The 22,706-nt window shown below is 44.4% G+C and overlaps 1 protein-coding gene across 9 annotated transcripts in view; it reads left to right on the top strand.

Annotated features, from left to right (window-relative positions):
- The window catches only part of MCM8 (minichromosome maintenance 8 homologous recombination repair factor), a 125,419-nt gene that overhangs the window by 81,443 nt on the left and 21,270 nt on the right, over positions 1-22,706 (top strand). For all 9 annotated transcript variants that reach the window (XM_085852875.1, XM_085852882.1, XM_085852880.1 and 6 more), the window contains 5 exons: positions 1,494-1,689; positions 2,062-2,092; positions 20,172-20,312; positions 21,511-21,652; positions 21,891-22,086. In XM_085852875.1, coding sequence (XP_085709001.1) covers positions 1,494-1,689; positions 2,062-2,092; positions 20,172-20,312; positions 21,511-21,652; positions 21,891-22,086 — 706 coding nt within the window. The remainder of the gene's footprint in view (positions 1-1,493; positions 1,690-2,061; positions 2,093-20,171; positions 20,313-21,510; positions 21,653-21,890; positions 22,087-22,706) is intronic.

Below are 22,706 nucleotides of genomic sequence, written 5' to 3'. Positions count from 1 at the left end.
TTTCAATGTGGCCACCATGCCATAATGTCTGTTTGAAGATGGGGCGGGGGGGGGGGGTTCACAGAAGGCTTTATTGCCATTATCACCCACTTAATCAAGTGCTTATTCTGGAAGTGCTGAAAGGACGTGCACATTCTTTAGGTCATCTCTTCGAGCATGACCTAATAATATGGTTGTCGATGTCCTTCGATCCGTCTGGCCGTCCATCCGTTCATAATGAAGTTGAAGTGGGAGATCTGGTCATAAGTGATCCTGATAGAGGTCCATTAGACGTACACGGTATGACTTTCAAGGTCACCGAAGGTTAAGGTCAAGGTCACGAGGCCTTTGAAGTTGCGAAAATGACGATTTTCAAATTCTATCTCCTCCGCCATTTCTCCAGCGATCTTGAATTTGATTGTAGCACATGAATCTATGGGGCAATATCTAAATTTGGTTGGGCCGGATTTTCGATATTCGCTTTCGTTTTCGTGTCACGTGACTTAAAAGTTGGCAAAAAATGCGAAAATGACGATTTTCAAAATCTATCTCCTCCTACATTTCTCAAGCAATCTTGAATTTGATTGTGGCATATGAATGTATGGGACAATATCTAAATTTGCTCGGGACGGATTTTCGATATTCGCTTTCGTTTTTACGTCACAAAACTTCAAAGTTTGCAAAAACTGCCCTACCTTCAGGAGGCTATATATTCTCTACTGGGCATGGTAAAGTTAGTGAATGGTGTCATTGCATAGCAGCTGACCTTGTCTTTCATGTCCATTCGAAAGAATACCGATATCGTCGAATACGTACACGTCACGTGACTTTGAATTTTGCAAAAATTGCTTCATTTAGTTGCAAAATGACGATTTTCAAAATCTATCTCCTACATTTCTTAAGTTATCTTGAATTTGATTGTGGCATATGAATCTATGTGACAATATCGAGATTTGGTCAGGCCGGATTTTCGATATTCGCTTTCGTTTTCGCGTCACGTGACTTCAAAGTTGGGCCAAAAATCCCTCCTGACCCGAGAACACTACACCCTCGTAACAGGAACTCATGCTTGTTTCTCGCAAAGATGACCGTCACTCCCGCATGGGCTTATTTTCTTACCTTCTTCCAACTTGATGTTCTTGCCTTCTTCCAAACTTGATGAGTTACAATAGCTGCATCCTCAAACCTGGGATTGAATTGTATCGTTGCACAAAAACTCAACTCGCTCTGCTTTGGTTGAACTAAATCATGCATGCAAAATGTCACTTTCCTCATTATCGTTTTTGAGTTGTTGAAAAATTGTGAACTTGAACCTGACACTTTCAGGATATAATTGTAAAATTGCACCAAAGTTAAACAGATGTCCTGTACTATATTTCGGCGTAATACGACTAAGTGTTTTTTGAGGGATCTTTCAGACAAACAGACAAACAAACATATTTGAATGAGTAAGTTGAGACTTCCTGTCGAAGTCTTCCTGATGAGATGTCATTTAACTCTTGCCACCGTTGTAGGACGTAACCGGAACAACAAAGATAAATGCATGTTCCTGCTCTACATCCAAGCCAATGCCATCGGTACCACCAAAGGGCGATGCGGTGCATCCAGTGCAGAAACAATCCCAGGAATTGCCATGGAGTTCTCGCTGAAAGATCTCTTTGCAGTTCAGGAGATCCAAGCGCAGGAACAACTCTTCCGACTCATTGTCCAGTGAGCAAATCCGATCACACTGTTGAGTACACCTTGGCAATAATAAATAATTTTACCAATGCTTGTAAAGCTGATGCTGATGATGGCTTTCCATCGACTCAGCTGGCCGGTTCTTGCCGTATTTTTCTGCATTTAATAGTCGGTGAAAGACGTAGGCATGCCTTTTGATTGTCGGAAAATATTTGCCAAGCTGTGCCAGCACTTGCCGTGGATAACAAATGTGCATATTGTCATCATTTCTTCTTGTTGTTTATGTATGTACGATGATTGCCAAGTTTTCTTCTTCTTTCTTATTTTCCTTTTCCTTTTTGGGCTGCTGTTTGTATTTTCAGGTGACATAGTTTTCATACTAACTGTCAATTTATTTTGCAGTTCCATTTGCCCAACTATTTACGGCCATGAGGTGGGTGTGGGCATACTTTTCACATTGTTAATCTATAATTGTGTGTGTGTCTCCTATATAACTCCAAAACAATGAAACATTACAGCCTGAAACTTTGCATACATACTAAGGGAAGTGCATGAGTGAAAATTGGATGTTTGGGTTCATTTAAACGTCCCTGTTGAAGATAATTAACGGCCTTATTTAATTACAGCCTTTATCAGGCACATCCTCAGCCACCTCGCTCTCTGGGGTCTGAAGGCGTATCCTGCATTACCTCACTGGGGTCTGAAAGCGCCACATTTTTTTGGCGTACTCAACCATGCCTTGACATGGAACAGGCCGCAGTGATTTCTTAATGACAGTTTTTCTTTTTTTCACTTTCCTCACTCATATTATTAAATACCTGTTCATCATACCTATGAATTGCTGGATACATTGCATTGCTTATAAATGCCTGGAGACGCCAGCGTCCGTGGCTTTATTTCATTTCCGCACATGCCATTACCTAGAAAATCTCTTAAACTGAGCTGAATTACAAACTTTAAAGGCCCCCTGACATGCAAAAGTACTGAAATTTCATTTATATATGTCTTAGAGGAGTTTTTCATCGTGATTTCAGATCTGACAGTTTTTTCACAATATTTCACAATGTTTTTTCACAAATAATGTTTTTTCACATTCTGTAAAATGTAAAATAAAAAAAACAAACCTCTGGGAACGCCCATAAAAATTCTCCTGAAAGGGGCGTAACCCACATGACGTCAACTACAGGATGACAAAGGCTGCACGTTAATTACTCGGGTTGGTGGTCTACGTGATTCTATTGGCTTGCTGTGTGTTTCCACATTTGATTGGTTGACTCAATCGCTTCGTTCATTTCTGCTTAAAAAAAAATCATTGAACATTTTTTTTGAATAATGGATGACATGGACTTTCACTTGTCTGGTAACGACAGTGAGTGTGAGAGAAATGAAGGATTTTGGTCTGAATCAGATGGGGAATTGTCAGATAACGTAGTCGCGGGAGGTGAAGTTCAGGTAGCTGGAAGTGAAATACGGCCTTCCCAGTTCGAGCCCGAAGCAGGACAAGCAGAGAAAAATGGCGATGAAATTCCCGGAGTTCATGATGATCGGGAGGACATCAAAGGAAGACTCGGAAATAACAACTGGTTAGACTAAATCCTATTCGTAATTCAATAATGTAAATTCGACTTGCATACTGCTCGATATCAGAAATATTTTAGTGAGGTGACGTGACCAGCGCAGCGCAGCGGACATGTTGCTCCGCAGTGAATGAATCACAAGCAAGGCCGGCACATGTCATCGGCCGTATCTCTCCACGCATAAAACGAAGCAACCTCGCTGTCCGGATACGATGAAAACTTGTGTGCAGAACACACCTTGTGACACAATTGTCTCGAGTAGTCCAATAAATCTGACGTTCTGTTGCATTTTTATTTATTTTATTCCTACTGTCGTCATGTAGCACCAGTAGAAAACAATGAAAAAAAGAGAATAATAAATAAAAGCTACAGCACGTCAGATTTATCGGACTAGTCTCGACCAGTGTTTCTCAACCAGGATTCCCCGGAACCCTAGGGTTCCGCGAGAAACAGTAATAAATAGGCTAATGTATTTTTGAGTAGTTTTTGTTTGCTATAATATTTGTAATTTTACTATAAATGTATGGCATATTGTTGGAAACTCCTTGGTTATTATAATAGAGGCTTCAACCTCTTGTATTATTTACAATTATAACAACAATAGGGAATGTATTTAACGATGTCTATATGGCGCCAGTGTGAAACCGCCCTCACTGGTTATTAGACGTCCTGTACGCGGTGGATTCGTGTATCATTGAGTGACTGACTCAAGTACGGGACGCATGCACGGTGTCCATCTATCTTCTCTGTGCTTCTGAGCGCGAAGTCTGTCTGTCTCTCTCTCTCTCTCTCTCTCTCTCTCTCTCTCTCTCTCTCTCTCTCTCTCTCTCTCTCTCTCTCTCTCTCTCTCTCTCTCTCTGTCTCTCTGTCTCTCTGTCTCTCTGTCTCTCTGTCTCTCTGTCTCTCTGTCTCTCTGTCTCTCTGTCTCTCTGTCTCTCTGTCTCTCTGTCTCTCTGTCTCTCTGTCTCTCTGTCTCTCTGTCTCTCTGTCTCTCTGTCTCTCTGTCTCTCTGTCTTCTCTCTCTCTCTCTCTCTCTCTCTCTCTCTCTCTCTCTCTCTCTCTCTCTCTCTCTCTCTCTCTCTCTCTCTCTCTCTCTCTCTCTCTCTCTCTCTCTCTCTCTCTCTCTCTCTCTCTCTCTCTCTCTCTCTCTCTCTCTCTCTCTCTCTCTCTCTCTCTCTCTCTCTCTCTCTCTCTCTCTCTCTCTCTCTCTCTCTCTCTCTCTCTGTCTCTCTCTCTGTCTCTGTCTCTCTCTCTCTCTCTGTCTCTGTCTCTGTCTCTGTCTCTGTCTCTGTCTCTGTCTCTGTCTCTGTCTCTGTCTCTGTCTCTGTCTCTGTCTCTGTCTCTGTCTCTGTCTCTGTCTCTCTCTCTCTCTCTCTCTCTCTCTCTCTCTCTCTCTCTCTCTCTCTCTCTCTCTCTCTCTCTCTCTCTCTCTCTCTCTCTCTCTCTCTCTCTCTCTCTCTCTCTCTCTCTCTCTGTTAGTTCTTCTGTTTACCTTAATTGCTTCAGCTTTATTTATTTGAGTTTTGTTTATCAAGTTACATGAGGTGTTTGTTTTTTTTGATTTAAAAAAGATTTTTTTTTTGTGAATTCAAACCTCGGTGTGAGGTCTCATAAACGAGCAGTATGTTTTTTTTTTTTTCATTGCCAATAAATTTGACAAAAAGGGGGTCATCTTTTCCTGAAACCAGGTATCCGAAAAAAATATATTATATTTACCATGTGAACTACGATAAAAATATAAAAGAGCGAGATATTAATAATGGTATATAATAATTTTTATGCAGGAGTTCCCTGAGACATGGAAACTATTTCAAGGGTAACAAGGACAAATGTTTCCAAGAGCCGCGTCCTAAAGGTTTTGTCTTCACCAGAAGAATAAGAACAAGAAGAAGAAGAAGAATAAAAAACAAGGACAAATGTGTCCAAGAGCAGCGTCCTAAAGGTTTTGTCGGCTAAAAAAACAAAAAAAAACAACTTCCCATATTTCGGCACTTGCCTTGATTAAGCCAATAGCGAGACCCGTCATAGTGTATTTACGTATTTACGAAATATCGTGTATTTACGCAATAAATAATGTATTTACGAAATCACAATATTAAATGAAATAATCTTTAAATAGTAACGTGAACTTTTCGAAACTTTAAAGAAAATGTCCGAATATATTTAAAAGTTCATGATAGACTCTCTCAAAAGGCACCGTCGATGCGAGGATGTGTACAAGTGTTCGTTATTTAAGGAGATCCGGATCGTGTATATAAAGGAGCCGAGTCCTAATATAAAGGTTTTGTCTTCACAAGAAGAAGAAGAGGAACAAAAAGAAGAAGAACAGTGCTGAGCTCTCTTAGAGCAGCGTCTCGCGTAGCGAACGCTGCTAAAAACAAAAAAAAAACAACAACTTCTGATATTTCGTCACGTGCCCTGATTGAGCCAATAGCAAGACCCGTCATGGATGATCGTCGTTCATGACGAGAAAATAGTGTATTTACGAAATTACAATACATTAAATGGAATAATCTTTAAATAGTAACGTGAAATTTTCGAAAATTTAAAGCAAATGTCTGAATATATTTAAAAGTTCATGATGGACGCTCTCAAAAGGAACTCTCAATGCGAGGATGTGTACAGGTGTTTAGTATTTAAGGAGATCCGGATCCCGTACACAAAAGAGCCGAGTCCTAAAGGTTTTGTCTTCACAAGAAGAAGAAGAAGAAAAACAACGCGGAGCTCTCTTCGAGCCACGTTCGCTCCGTGAGACGTGGCTAAAAAGGTTGAGAAACGCTGGTCTAGACTTTAGAGATCTCGAGTCAATCCACTCTGTGCGAGTTACTGTATGTGACGTCACGCTGCGATTCGCTGAAGTCAACTTTTTTTTAGGGGCGCATATTCACGCTCCCATAGCAAGTTGTGAAAAGCACAATAAATGATTGAAATATTGCTCTAATTATCCCATTTTTGATTGAAAAAAAAAACGGGTAATTTCTTCACTTGGAAGGTCAAGTTAATATATAAATAACCAGAAAGTTTTGCATGTCAGGGGACCTTTAAGCTCCAGAATTGAACTTGGCAGCATTTACAACCACTAGAAAAGTGTTCATTTGTCCAATTCGGACATATTTGACATTTTGAGCTTCTCCTGGAGTTGTGTGTTTAATAGGGTGGTTCGGTGATTGCTAATCGAGGCGTTCCTTTGCAACCGTTTCGTTGGAGTGCATAAGCCACTTGGCGGGTGCTATACAATATTCACACTGCCACTGAATACTGTATGTCAATCGACTTGAGCAATGTTTGGGGGCACTCGCCTCGCCTGTTCTGCGGTGTTTCGGGCGATGGCTGGCTCGCTGAAAATGTTACATTTATCCTTTTTGTACGATATTCTTTGGGTGTACGACCCTTCACTTCAGCATAGATAAATACAAATGACAAAAAATGAAACGTTTCATTAACATCACGCAGGATAGCCGATAGGTACGCGCACTCGCTCTAAGCTGTTTAGCCTGGGTTTGAATACAGACCCAGCTATAAACTTTCATGCCAGTGTTTCACAGGCAGGTTGATTCATCAATGTGTGTGCCGTTAAACTGGACATCACATCAGCTGGAATCCCCCCCCCCTCACTTCCCATCTCTCTCCATTCTTCCCCTGTCACACTCTCTCTGTCTTTCCCTGCTCTCTCTCTCTGTCTCTGTCTCTGTCTCTGTCTCTGTCTCTGTCTCTGTCTCTGTCTCTCTCTCTGTCTCTGTCTCTGTCTCTGTCTCTGTCTCTGTCTCTGTCTCTGTCTCTGTCTCTGTCTCTCTCTCTCTCTCTCTCTCTCTCTCTCTCTCTCTCTCTCTCTCTCTCTCTCTGTCTCTGTCTCTGTCTCTGTCTCTGTCTCTGTCTCTGTCTCTGTCTCTGTCTCTGTCTCTGTCTCTGTCTCTGTCTCTGTCTCTGTCTCTCTCTCTCTCTCTCTCTCTCTCTCTCTCTCTCTCTCTCTCTCTCTGTCTCTCTGTCTCTCTGTCTCTCTGTCTCTCTGTCTCTCTGTCTCTGTCTCTGTCTCTGTCTCTGTCTCTGTCTCTGTCTCTGTCTCTCTGTCTCTCTGTCTCTGTCTCTCTGTCTCTCTGTCTCTCTGTCTCTCTGTCTCTCTGTCTCTCTGTCTCTCTGTCTCTCTGTCTCTCTGTCTCTCTGTCTCTCTGTCTCTCTGTCTCTCTGTCTCTCTGTCTCTCTGTCTCTCTGTCTCTCTGTCTCTCTGTCTCTCTGTCTCTCTGTCTCTCTGTCTCTCTGTCTCTCTGTCTCTCTGTCTCTCTGTCTCTCTGTCTCTCTGTCTCTCTGTCTCTCTGTCTCTCTGTCTCTCTGTCTCTCTGTCTCTCTGTCTCTCTGTCTCTCTGTCTCTCTGTCTCTCTGTCTCTCTGTCTCTCTGTCTCTCTGTCTCTCTGTCTCTCTGTCTCTCTGTCTCTCTGTCTCTCTGTCTCTCTGTGTCTCTGTGTCTCTGTGTCTCTGTGTCTCTGTGTCTCTGTCTCTCTGTGTCTCTGTGTCTCTGTCTCTCCTCCCACCTCTCTCCCCCTCAATATATTGGGATAGTGGTTATATTATCTCCACATGGTGGTTATTAACCTCCGCCATCGAAGATGGATGGAGGTTACTGTTTTCACCCCTGTCTGTTTGTTTGTTTGTGAACAGTATTACGAAAAAACTCCTGGACGGATTTTGACGAAACTTGGTGGGGGGATTAGGTATGGTCCAAGGATCATGGCATTAGATTTTGGACTTGGTCCAAAGTCCAATATGGCTGCTATGGTGGCCATTTTGAAAAAATATTTGAATTTTTGTTTTTGCATTTCTACATGTTTTAAGTCATTTCCAACCCCAAAAAAAATTAAATTTGTTAGAGAAAAAAAAAACAGAAAATTTTGCAACTTTTTTTTCAAAAAAATTCGATTTTTTTTTTTTTTGCCATTTCTACATGCGCGTTGATCTAGATTAGTTTATTCAATCGTGGTTCAGTAGAGTGATCCGTTTTGACCTACAATGAATAGGATATCAGGTTCACTTAAATGACCCAGCAGTATTGGCGGCGGAGGTTTTGCACTCTACCGAGTGCTCCCCCTCTCGTTTCCATATGTGTCTGGAGGGTGGTTATGTCCGGACGAACCCATCCCTCACCCCCTCATGTTGCCTTCTCTTGCTCCCCCCTCACGCTGCCTTCCCTTGCCCTCCCCTCACGCTGCCTTCCCTTGCCCTCCCCTCACGCTGCCTTCCCTTGCCCTCCCCTCACGCTGCCTTCCCTTGCCCTCCCCTCACGCTGCCTTCCCTTGCCCTCCCCTCACGCTGCCTTCCCTTGCCCTCCCCTCACGCTGCCTTCCCTTCCCCCCCCCTCACCCTGCCTTCCCTTGCCCTCCCCTCACGCTGCCTTCCCTTGCCCTCCCCTCACGCTGCCTTCCCTTGCCCTCCCCTCACGCTGCCTTCCCTTGCCCTCCCCTCACGCTGCCTTCCCTTGCTCCCCCTCACGCTGCCTTCCCTTGCCCTCCCCTCACGCTGCCTTCCCTTGCCCTCCCCTCATGCTGCCTTCCCTTGCCCTCCCCCCACGCTGCCTTCCCTTGCCCTCCCCCACGCTGCCTTCCCTTGCCCTCCCCCCACGCTGCCTTCCCTTCCTCCTAGCTCCCCCTTCTTCCTTGCTCCCCCACGCCCCCTCGCTCCCCTTCCCTTCTCTCCCTTCCCTCACCCTTTCCTCCCTCCTCTCTCCCTCCATCCCTCCCCTCTCCCTCCTGTCCTTCTTACTCCCCCCCGCCCCCTTAATATACCCGTCAGCAAAACGACGAGTTGTTTTTGTTATGACTCTTCACCCGGCCGAGTAATGACAGAGTCGAATGAGGGTTCTCGAATGATACGATTTATTTCAGAAGATGGCACTACGCATGCGGAATGCAGCCCAAAGGCCCTTCAGTCAGGTGCCCCCGGACCACATTGAGATTCTTACTTCAAAACAGTTGTTTATATAATCACACAAAAGCAGAACTGGGTGTGGACTATAAGTGTGTGCTAAGGGATAAAGAAATAAAGAAATAAATGCGGCAGTGGGCTTCTTTCCCCCCTCCCTAGGGGCCCTCAGGGAAGTTGAATCAGTCGATCCTCAGATTCGCAACCCAACAGTTCATCTTGCAAACTAATAACTTTCTAAGACTCCTACACCCCTACACTGGCACCTGCTGATAGCAAAGGCGAAACTCTGGTGATGACTAAGAACAGGAATGTGTGGGATATCAGCATACACAGTTTTCCCAAGGACATGTTGTTGTGCAGCTGCAGAGCCATAAAGGGTGATCAAAGACATAGTGAAAACAGCATGATACATTTAAAGCAACATTTTAAAGCAAGGTTTGAATCCTGACAGCTGATTAATATACAACTATTGACTATTGATTATTCAACTATGGCTCAAATATGACCACCTAGCATATCATCATCATAACAGTTCCCTCCTTGGTCATATTTGACCATACCCAGCCATACCTGATACTCACCAACCGAGTGGATCCCTATTTGGTTCCTGTAGCAGCTACCCCTAGGCCCCCGTGCCTGCCAAACGGGATTTGCAAATGCCGTGGATAGCCATCAACATTCCCCAAATGAGAAGTCCCCAACTGCCGGTGGTTCAGGTTAGCTTCTGTTGCCTTTTGTCTTGCCCACTGCCACAAGTCTCCCATTAAGTTGTCATATACAAATTTGATGTTAAGTCCACACAATATTAAAGGCACTACAAGTCTATACAATATTAACAGCAACATTATTATTTAGGCAATTATACTCGACACTAATTACAACAATAATATTTACAATATGCAAATGTAATAATGGGTGAGCAGCACTGTGAGCGCTCAAGGCATGGTGTAAGCTCCTTTCTCAACTTGTGCTAGAAGACAAAAGAGTCTCATGAGATGCATATTTACATATAAGGGTCATACAAGTATTTTCCATACATGCCTTCACTATCTGTTATTCTCCATTTTCCACGATTATGCATTTGCTAGTCAAAACACTGCCACATCTATCATAAACCTCCATCAGCATTTTACTTGTAGATTTCCTTTCTTTCTTGTTACAACTTCCTGTATCTTCGTGTGTAGTGAGATGCGTGAGTCCATGTTTGGCTTACCTTTTCACTTGAAAGTTCGTTGAGTAATCAGTAATACCTGGAAGAGTCTTCGCCAGGGCGCCCCTCCGCCAGAACACCTTGTTGGCTCCTCAGCTGGTGGGGGTCGGGTCTGGTTGTGGCCCCATACAGAGGTCCTCGGGGTCTTCCTCCATGAGTTCGCTGTTAATTATTATGATGGCCTGGGTGAGGGGTGAGGCTTCACAGCATTTCTTTAGACAAATGGAAATGAGACGTTTGATCAGAAATACTCCAAAAATGATTCCCATGATGATTAGGATTGCTGCCCCTACCAGGCACAGTAACCAGTCTCCCCAGTCATGAAATATAGATCTCCACCCTGCGTAACCCTCCTTGCGTTCCACTCGATCGCTAGTGAGAGCTTCAAGCCTTATAGGTGAAAACACCTATAAGTGAAATGTGTTCTTCTCCGGGAGGTTACTGTATTTTCACAAGATTTCACAACTATACTCCAAAAGGGTTCTTTAGGGGCCCATGGAACTTGGATAATTAGAGATGCGTGTTGACCCCATATGAATCCTATTTGTGCAAAGTGCCCCCGCTGGGTTTTGTCTTGCGTTTTGTTCTGCCAAGCCACTTCTGTCTTTTCTGCATTTTCTGACGTCCCCCCCAACAGGTTTTGTCATAGCATAAGACCATCTAATCGATTTTATTTCCTCGTTTCGTTCTATCAAATCATAAGTTTCCTCGGCTTGGACGCAAGACAGTTCTATGAGCTGCTGTGGCTGGATGGTTGTCAGCCCTCTGGAAATGAGTGGTGCGGTCTTGCCAGGTTCCTTTGAAAATATCTTTACCTTATCTAGTTCTTGGTTGTATGTTTTCCCCAACCTTGCGTATTCACCTGCTTCCATTCTTTCTCCAGCCGCTCCCCTCCTATGTCGCTGTGGGGTTGGTACTGGTTCATTTCCGTGTCCCCCTTTGCCACGGAGGTGTATACGGTTTCTTTGGCTTGAGTGTGTTAGTGTGTTGCCTCGTGATAGGTCCCCCCCACAAAGGAGTAGTGTGAGTACCAGGAGTTGCATATTGTGTCGTCAAAGGTTCTGTCACTGTCTCCGTTACTACAAGGTTTACAGCATGCCACTGCACTGAACACTGCAGTCAACTGCAACATAATGACAAGTATTTGTGTAAAAGATTATTTTTAAATGATACCTCCGTATGAGGCTCCCACCATGACTAGAGCTTGCAGGACTGGAAGTTGCTCTGGGTGCGTGGTGAGTGGATGTGAAGGCCAGAGACCTTACTGTACACTACTGTAGATTTTGATCAGGCAAGCATACCTTCCATCCATCTCCTTGTCTGACGGCCTGTAAAGTGTTCTGGTGCTCGTTGCCCCATCTTGTGGTTCTGGGGCGCATCTCAATCTGTTCACCATTCTTCCTAACTCCCCTGCACTATGTCTGTTACTAACTGCCATTGAGATGTGCGGTGTTAGTCCTTCTCTGTGCTTCATTAGTCCGCGCTCTCTGGCGGCTTGTTTCACCTCCACCGCCGCTCCTTCCTTCCCGATCCATCGGTTGGTTGTCATCAGAGAGCGTTTGACGGTGTAATCTCTATGTGCTTTGGCCACGTATTCATAATCCTGCCCTGTTTCATCGTAGTAGACAGTGAGTGCAGTGCAAAGCCAATTCCATTCCTTCCAGATCGATGTCGTTGCTAAGCAACCATTCCTCTACATCCCTTTAATTCCGCTTATGCTTCCCAAATCCAATGAATTTATCCTGACAGATAGAGGCTCATATAAAGACAACAGACATGCTTTTCTGTCCGCTTCCAGACAAACAGCTCGACCCCGACAGGCAGAGAATCGAAACGCTCCCTCGTCAAGGCCCACGATGGCTGCGTGTTCAAACAGCACGAGCTCCGCCCGTAATTTTTCCCAAAAACACCGCTATCCTCATCAGTGCGTAGCCTACCAAACGTCCTTGTTCTTGGATGTCTGACATGTAAACAAGGACAAATGTGTCCAAGAGCCACGTGCTAAAGGTTTTGTCTTCACCAGAAGAAGAATAATAAGAAGAACAACGCGGAGCTCTCTTAGAGCCGGCGTTCGCTACGCGAGACGCGGCTAAAAGATAAACCCACATTAAATAAAATCCCTTCCTTGTTCAAAGCATTTAAATCCCCCTTTCCATCCATCCTAAATCCCTCGGTCCTGCGCCTCTTCCGCGTCTCTTTTTTTTTTTCCTTTTTCGGTCACGAAGCCCAATCATCAACAACAACAACAACAACAACAACAACAACAACAACAGGAACAGGAACAAACATATATCACAGCCTTGTTTCAAAGTATTGTCGCTTCTATGTACCGATAGCGCGTGCACTCGCCTAGAAACACAAAATCGAGCGATCCTTTGAAACGTCAATGTCCTTATTAATTAATTTTACCACAAAGCTATCTCTTTAAAATCTAGTTTGTCCACCATATTCAAAATCAGCCGCCTCGAGAAATTCTCGTACATTGCTCCGACAAGCAGGCACGTTCACAGCAGGGTGTTAATTGCACTTTCAAGCTTATCAAAGCGCGCTGGGCCCATGCGTGATTACGTCATCACGCACTCACATGAGCAATGCGTCTTATCAGCGCGTTGGTTTTTACGATCAAACTCACGTAACAAATATTTGACGACATCTCAAATACGTTCGTTTTAAATCGGAATTTTTACAGAATCCTAAGAAGGTCGTCCCCAAACTTTGTAAAATGTGCTAATCCATTTCGTAAACCCTCACGATAAGCTGTCCTTCGACGGGACGATTTCGTGCTTTCGTCGCGCCTGTTAAATCCTACGGCACGTCACGTGACTCGCAAAACCCCATAAAATATCAGTTTTTTTCCCAGATTTACGAAAATCAAGTATAAAACATGCTTAATGACCCCAACAATAAAACAGAATTGAAACTGACGTTAAAACGAACCCGTAACGTTGATCAGCCTTACGAAACATGCAAAATGGAAACAGAACTGAATTTGAATTTGAAATCAAAATGATGCTCCGTGGAGACCATCCATTTATCACGTATCACGTATAGTGTTCAAAGCCAAAACAGCATACAGAGTTTATCGGACCATGAGAAAACCCGAACGTTGGTCCATTTGACATCCCACAGCACGAGTACTGTAGGGAATTCTCACACATAATCCCCAAACTGTCTGCTGAAGTGGTTTTAATTATTCAATTCCCCATCGAGTTCACTCACTCACACACACACACACACACACACACACACACACACACACACACACACACACACACACACACACACACACACACACACACACACACACACACACACACACACACACACACACACACACACACACACACACACACACACACTCTCTCTCTCTCTCTCAAAATGACATTTGCCCATCACTGAATTAACAACACGTGCAGAATCGGTCATCATCGTCCTTCCTCCGGATTTGGTGTGCGCAATTCACCTCGTCCAAAGTCTTCACATTAACGATAACGACCAATCATTATCTCCATACAAACATACAAGTTGTTCCACACATACAAGTTCCAGGTTGGAACACTCAACTTACGTCTAACACAAAACTCAACCTTCCCCACCACATTGTATTCACAAATACATCCAAATAGGTAACTCTACAAACAGCCCTTCTCCTGGCTCATTAACCTTGTGTTCTTTCCCCGTTGGTTCAAGATTCCCTCTGAATCAAATCGCTTACGTCCTGTCTCACTTTGTGACTCCGTTAGCCACGCTGCAAACGCTCTCCAGTGTTTTCCACTTTCACCGATAACTTTAAGTGTTGTTCCTTTGGGTAACTCTATGTTCTTTGCAGAGTTATTCCCTATCTTTTGTTCTTATCTTACCAACCGCCTAATAGCTGTAAATCGTTTCTCCTTTTACACCGGGACCGAAATCCCTTTCAATCAGCCGCCTAATAGCTGTAAATCGTTTCTCCTTTTACACCGGGACCGAAATCCCTTTCAACCCGCCGCCTAATAGCCTCAAAACCCAATGAAGGCCTCTAACCTTCCCTCTCTATGGTACAGGATTCCAACCTGTTCCCTCCTTATTTCACACGGATACCTTTATCCTCGACCCTTACCGGTCCCAACATACGGCCTGCCAGCCCTCTTTGTGCCCTTCAAACAAACCGCATTCGAATCACCTCATATGTTTTTACCGTTACAGTTCTTGATCCGAGCAGATCCTGGAGCTGCGTCCAGCGGGGCACTGCCCACCAAGTGTACAGTTTTCACCTAACTAGGGCTCCCTGTCTTAGGTGCCCTATACGTGCAATTTCCACGTACCTTTAGCTGAACCCTTGCGATCGCTGTACACCAAGTGGAGTCCCGCCGTCCACACCGCCAGCATCAGTCGAATCCCATCCTCGTCGCCAATTGTTATGACTCTTCACCTGGCCGAGTAATGACAGAGTCGAATGAGGGTTCTCGAATGATACGATTTATTTCAGAAGATGGCACTACGCATGCGGAATGCAGCCCAAAGGCCCTTCAGTCAGGTGCCCCCGGACCACATTGAGATTCTTACTTCAAAACAGTTGTTTATATAATCACACAAAAGCAGAACTGGGTGTGGACTATAAGTGTGTGCTAAGGGATAAAGAAATAAAGAAATAAATGCGGCAGTGGGCTTCTTTCCCCCCTCCCTAGGGGCCCTCAGGGAAGTTGAATCAGTCAATCCTCAGATTCGCAACCCAACAGTTCATCTTGCAAACTAATTATTTTCTAAGACTCCTACACCCCTACACTGGCACCTGCTGATAGCAAAGGCGAAACTCTGGTGATGACTAAGAACAGGAATGTGTGGGATATCAGCATACACAGTTTTCCCAAGGACATGCTGTTGTGCAGCTGCAGAGCCATAAAGGGTTATCAAAGACATAGTGAAAACAGCATGATACATTTAAAGCAACATTTTAAAGCAAGGTATGAATCCTGACAGCTGATTAATATACAACTATTGACTATTGATTATTCAACTATGGCTCAAATATGACCACCTAGCATATCATCATCATAACAGTTTTTACCCCTCAGCCTGAATTGGCGAAGGGGTATTGTCGTCATAGGCGTTGTCCGGCGGGCGTCCGGGCGTCCGTCCGGGTGTCTGTCAACTTTTGGTTTCGGTCAATTTCGAGGAGAATGCCTTGTCCAATAAAATCCACTTTTGCAGGGTATGTTGGGGTTGAGTAGAGGAAGGTTCCTTTCGAAAATGGGTGCTGCAATTTTTCTAGTCTGTACTCTAAGGGAGCCGCTTGACTGTCTGTGTGTGTGTGTGTGTGTGTGTGTGTGTGTGTGTGTGTGTGTGTGTGTGTGTGTGTGTGTGTGTGTGTGTGTGTGTGTGTGTGTGTGTGTGTGTGTGTGTGTTTTTTTTTTTTGCCATTTTTTTGAGTTGGCTGAACGGATCTTAGTCAAACTTTCAGAAGTTCGTTGGTGAGTACCAGGGAGTGTTTTCGGCCTAAAAAAATATTGAAAAAAAAAATTCGTTTTTTTTATTGTTTTTTTTTTTAAATCGCTGCATAGTGCCGAAGCCTTTTTGATTAATGACAGTTATATTCACTTTCACATATTTATAAATATATAGAAAATAATTAGCAGGAATTTAAATCCAAATAAACCTCTTCCAGAAGCAAAGTTGGTGGTTCTTCTTCTTCTTATCCTCGTCCTTGTCCTCGTCCTCGTCCTCCCCCTCCTCATCCTTGTATCCTGGCCAAACTTAACCCAGAAACATCAACAGTACATTCACCAGCATCCATTCGACAAATATCATCTCATTCCACTTCCATGCTAACACTTTTACAATGCCTCAGCCAATAATTATCTACAGGATGTTTATAAAGTCCAGTTACCTCCTCCGCAGAACCTGATAAATGAATATAATGAACACAAAACTTTCATTGTCATCAAAAACAAAATATTAACATGAACATGCATATATACGTGAAACGTACCAGGGTAGATGATGATTGGGAAGGGGGAGGCTGAAGGTAATGGCACTTTGTGACCACCTTGTCCTGTGCACAGTACATTTCTCTCTGTGTGAAGTGATTTTGTGATTTCTTCGTTTTGCATGTCATGGTCATGGTCACTTGACAGTTGCAATTCCACGGGGTTTCTGAAAATCTCACGGGATCTCACATCACAGGCAACCGTGATGGGCCATTTTTAAATCGTTGTATAGCGCCTAAGCCTTTATAGCTGTGAAAGGTAATATTAAATGATCCCCGTCCTTCCTTAGTGGGTGTCGGAAAGTGTTTTAGTCCCCAATGAAATATACCGGGCAATGCCAGGTACCCCACGAGTTTGCTATATTTCGGTTTTTAAAAACTTTTTTATGCTTGTATTGTTGTGGGCCGGGTTTCATTGGCGATAAACGATCACGAGCTGGAGCAGTAGAGCTGTATCCCACCGAACACCTGGAATTTAGGTCGTGACCCTTTGATAACTCCAAAGGTCACGGGTCCCTTAGCGGACCGTGGACGCCAATATTTCGACCGCGTGGCGTAGGGTTAATTGTCTTGATCTCCAATATACCGAAATAACCACGCAGTCGAGCTACCGGGGAAACCACACCATTGGCCGACTTTGTCCCAACCAAGTCGCTGTTACCGACTCGGATGCGGCGTAACCGAGCGGAAGTTACCGAATCCGCGCCTGAATGAACAATTTATGGCACCGACGGCCTCACTAATTCTCAATACGCACCGCGCTGGCTCAATGGGAGAAAGCACAGAAAACGAGATGGAACATTTAACACGGGGGTTTATTTATCTATATATTAATACTGAAGGACCAATTTTGTGCTCCTCCTAGCGGTCGCGTCACGTTTTTCTCGGTACTGTGACCTGGACTGAAAGAAACTTCGTACCTGAAAGAGTGCATCGCACATAGTGCCAATAGTCAACTTTCAACTCTGAAGCAGAATAAACACTTTTCGTTGAGACGGGGGCGGGGGATGAAGAGGTGAGGGCAGGGAGTGAAGAGGCGGGGGGCAAGGTAAGCAAATTTTGGGCGGGGGTAAGCAAATTGAAAGCGGGAGACGGGGGGATGGGGCGGGGGATGAGTGGGCGGGGGCTGGGGTGAATTCGACGGAGTTGAGTGTGAGGGGGTGGACAGGGGGCGGGGGCCTGGGGACAAGTGGGGCGGGGAATCAAGAGACGGGGGCAGGGAGTGAAGAGGCGGGGCCGGGGTAATTAAATTGTTGGGCGGGGGTAAGCAAATTGAAGGCGGGGGGTGGGAGGCGAGGGGGGAATGGAGCAGGGGCGGGGGATGAGTAGGCGGGGGCAAGCACGCCCTGTCCAGTCCATGTCCCTCGAGTGTGGGTGAGCTGGTGAGGGTGGTTGAATGAACGGAATCCGTCTGTGACGGGGTTTCGGCTGGTAAACAATAATCAGGGAGGGGAGCACACAAAGAGCAGAGTTATCCGAATAAAAGAAATGCAGGCAATTTACAGTGAGCGAAAAGCACTTAACAGTTCTACATAACAGACTGGCACCACACACACACACACACATATATATATACACACACACACACACACACACACACACACACACACACACACACACACACACACACACACACACACACACACCCAAACAAATGGTGGCCACGACCTTTATTTGGCCCTTCAGCTCGGGAGGGAAAGGCGAGAAACGAAAGAAACGAGAAAAGAAAGAAACCTATTCTTCCACCTGTCCGCCTTGTGCGGTCTGGTCGAGCTTGTCCGGTGGCGGGACTCGAACCCGCCGCCAACAACGCAGCACCAAGCACCAGGGACCAGGAACGACGCAACGGACGCCAGCCAGCATGGGAACGGAAAGGGACGAGCACCCGCGGGTAGACGAGAACGCCAGCAGGCAAGACGAGGCTTCTTCTCTTTTCCTTTCTTCCTCTCTCTTTTCCGATGGGGCGAACCTTTTCTTGTTGACGGCTCGCCACCTACTCTTATCCTCACCCTCCCCCACGGGTCGAGGGAACCGCTCTGAGGGACTCTCCTCCGGATTGGACGAGGGGCGAACATCCCATCTGGCTGGGCGGGGCCGCCCCTGAGGTGATCAGCCTCCGGATTGGACGAGGGGCGAACATCCCATCTGGCTGGGCGGGGCCGCCCCTGAGGTGGTTAGCCTCCTGATTGGACGAGGCGTCTCGGGGGTGTGTCGAGGAGTCTCGGAGGCCTCCCCCCCCCCGCGAAGAGGCTCCGTAGTAGCTTTCAGCACGCTGGCCTCCCATTGGCTGGGGCGCGCGTGCGACGCTCGCCCTTCGCTCATTGGCTGGAGGAAACGTTCCATGCCCTTCCTCGGGGCGGAGCCTCGATCTGAGGTGATGGAGGCTCCACCCACACCATCGGCCAAAAACACGTGGGCAATGGCGACCGGGTTGGGTGAGGGGCGGTGCCGTTGTTGTTGTTGTTGTTGTTGTTGTTGTAGTTGATGTATAAAACCTAACAATAAAATAACTCACAGCTCACACACACAAAATTCCCATTAGACATGGCTGGATTCCAACTATAAACAGATACTTATCGAAATAACAGCTTCGGGACTGCTGTCTGTCTGTGTGCAAAAGGCTTCCAGATTTGCAACAATATTATCCCATAAACATTAATAATTAATTGGACAGTTTGGAGTTGCTTGAATTGAAGGTTGAGTGGTGATTCCAGTGCATGCAAATGTACAGTATGAAGTGCAGATTGTGATTGCCGTTCCTGTGCTTGTGAGTGGATGAAAGCAATGTCACGTTGACTTTGGTGTGAATTTTTATTTTATCAGACATTATGTCGAAAACAAAACCAATGATCATTTAAATAATCTTTAATTTATTATTGTTATCCAATTGTAACCATTCACCAGACTCGGTGACATAATGGTAAGAGCGTCCACCCTGAGTTGGGGATGTCAGCGGTTCGAATCCTGGCCGAGTCGTGCCAAAGTGATGCTTCCATGTTTGATGTTCATTATTTAAATGTATTAGAGCATGGATAAAGTCCACATGTGAGGATCCCTTTGGGAGGAGGAAATTTATCCTTCACTGCCCTGCTGTCTGCGGAGAGAAAAGCTCCAACCATTATACCACTGAGTTTGGGGTCAAATATGGTGCTTTGATCAAAGGTGGTACCATGTTGGGTGATTGGCCAAACCTTTTTTATGGAAGGCTCTGGGTTAAACACTGCTGCTCTTGGGATACTTTGGTGAGAAACACTTTTTTTTTTTTTGCATGAAAAGATACAAATGATGAATTTGTCTGTGAGATTTCTCGAGTATCCATGATGAAAAACTCAAATTATTAATTGGAATGTTGGCTGTTGACTGATATTGTTTCTTAAGAGAAGCTGAAATGAAATGGTGATGTATGTTTTTTAAAATTTATTTAAATCTTACCGTTTGCTTTTCTGAATTTAAAAGAAGGTTTTATAATATAAAATTAATCGGTTCAGCAGAGAAAGTACGAACCATTTCATTAAGCATGGGCATTACCTAATCAATAGGTATCAAGGACTCTCGGGTAACATCAAGGACATCATCCATTTTTGTATAAAATGGCAGAATGCATAATCGAGGATGTTTCATTTACTTATATTCTCACTTGATACATTGAGAAATCATGAGAATGAAATGGGAATTTTTTCCTTCATAATTAATTTACCAGAAATAGAGTGGCAATTTAAAGGGGTGGGGATGGGTGGGAGGTCTTTGCTAAAAATATAGATAACAGACAATTTCATATTTGGAAACATTGTTCTCTGTTAAATATGCACATGGGCTTTTAAAAAGGTTTTTTGTTCTTTTTATACAGCTTGTAAAGGCTGGCCTTGTACTCGCCTTATTCGGGGGGTGTCAGAGGTACATCCACGATAATAATTCCATCCCGGTGCGAGGGGACCCACATATTCTTGTGGTCGGAGACCCAGGCCTTGGGAAAAGCCAGATGCTGCAGGTGCGTCTTTCCTATTTTATTCAATTAAAAGTTTTAATTGTAAAGTTTATTTTATTTTATTTTATTTTTATTTTTTTTTTATTTTTATTTTTTATTTTTCTCCTTTGAATGATTTTAATACAAGGTACCCCTCATTCAAATATTTGACAATCGTGTTAAATGTACACGTGAAGCGTCGAAATGAGCATTGGTCGTGTCAGTCGTTGGATCATTTAATTGGAGGTTTAAACCTTTCTACCCAAAAGTCATCTGTTGTGATATTTTTTCTTTTTTTTGTATACCTTGTCGAGGCTCGTGTGAGAGCTAACACACAACACACAGCAAGGGGGGCATGAGACAAGAGGGGTGGGAGTGGGAAGGACAAAACAGTGGGGAACAGAGACATTAAGAGATCTGTGGGAAGGGAGAGGGATGGGGCGGGGAACATGGGGAATACAAGATGGACATTACAGGGACTTTCCGGAAGGAAAGCAGGGAATTTGAAGGAGGTGGGCTTGGATGGATTATCAAGGGTAGAAAAGATCGAGGATTTGGATGGGGAATGATAAGAGGTGGTGGTGAACAGCTGTTTTGAAGGCCTGGAGGGAAGAATGGGATTGAATGGAGTGAGGGAGTTTATTCCAAAGGCGGGAAAAAAGAGGAATGAAAGAGTGAAGGTGAGCAGTGATTCGTGATTTTTGGTAATTATGCAGGCAGGGGGACTACATTGTGGAGTCCACCATTCTATAAAAATGGTGTTAAGCCAGCTGTCCCATCTTCGGTGACTTTTAGATACTTCCTGGTATCCTCTGCAAAGGTCGTATTTTTGGGGGCGGGGATGTACCGTAGCCCAACTCCAATTTTCTTGTACTATTCGAGCATAGGATTGGCTTTATTCGGACCCTTTCTAGGCCATAGTTTCTGTTTGGAGCCATGGCATGTCAAGATCACAAAGCAGTACCTTTAAATTTCATTTCATTTTCTTCCCTGTAATTATAATCCCCGCCAGATTGCTTTGCATTTTGTCTAATTGCAAGTGTCACTCCGACTTTGTTGTACTGGGCAGATGTCTTATTCCTGTGGAATCCATCAGCGTAGTGTGACCACTTTGTGTGGCCCTACCACATTGCTTGTATTTGCACGTTGGGCTTTGAAGCAATTGCTACTGTAACTTTGTAATATTTAAAGCCTCATTTGCTTGCTTTGTATTGCTTCCCAGGCGGTTTGCAACATTGCTCCACGGGGGGTATACGTGTGTGGCAATACGACCACTTCCTCTGGACTTACGGTGACCCTGACCAAGGACGGTGCTTCGGGAGACTATGCATTGGAAGCTGGCGCTTTGGTTTTGGCGAACCAAGGTTTGAAATAGACAGGATGTAGTCTAAAATATTGCTTCTGCCTGTTAACCTGCCTAATCGCTCATTCTTTGGTTTCAGTCAATTTTACCAACTTCATTGATTGTAGCATTTTGTTAGGCTTCTTTCAGTGATTCTTCACCACAAGTTTGAATACATATTGACAGAACGTTCATTTTGATGTTTGCAGGTGTTTTTGATTTTAACCTTATTTGGAATTTTTTTTTTTTTGTACGTTCAGGTGTGTGCTGCATAGATGAGTTTGACAAGATGACAAGTCAACATCAGGCCCTTATGGAAGCAATGGAGCAGCAGAGCATTAGCCTGGCCAAGGCTGGCATTGTTTGCAGTCTCCCTGCCCGCACATCAATTATTGCTGCTGCCAACCCCTGTGGCGGTCATTACAACAAGGCTAAAACCGTCTCTGAAAATCTAAAGTAAGCTTTAAAACTATAATGGGAGTAATGGGATGGGAAAATCTCTCTTCCTTTTGTGTTTTTTGTTTTTTCTTCCTCTTATTCATGTGTTTGTTGATCTTTATGTCAAAAAAAAAACTTAAAGCAGAAAGTGATTTGAATATCATTAGGACAAAGGCCAATGTTTTTGTTAATCATGGTGACGCACAAGCATTGGAAACCAAGTTGGCAAGGATGAATCTCTGACAATGTTATATTTGAGCAAATCATTTGATGCTATTCATCTTGAACAGGCCGGTTAAAGATGTTGCAATCATGGATGTGTTTGAGGTACTCTGGACAGAACAGAAAAATTTGTAAATTGAGCTCAAAGGGGAGGCTGGAGGTCCACATACTGACAGAGGTCACAGTCGATAGATGCGGGCCATACAGAAGGACTTCCACAAATACAAACTAAAATCACTCAGTAGAGCGCATACCTCCTCCAGGCTGAACACTTTACGTTTTGTATCCTATTGATAGGTCGGATCTGGATTCGGACCTGGACCAAAATTGAATTGGCTTGTTCTTGTCACCCACTCAACTCATCTAACAAGTTTTATCATAACGAACCCGTCCAAAAGCTTTTGAAATATGCTCCA

This window comes from Eptatretus burgeri, chromosome 13, assembly GCF_056783735.1.
Source record: "Eptatretus burgeri isolate ZD-2024b chromosome 13, Ebu_testis_v1, whole genome shotgun sequence".
In the NCBI taxonomy this organism is placed as follows: Eukaryota; Metazoa; Chordata; class Myxini; order Myxiniformes; family Myxinidae; genus Eptatretus; species Eptatretus burgeri.
This window is presented reverse-complemented; position numbering and strand designations above follow the sequence as displayed.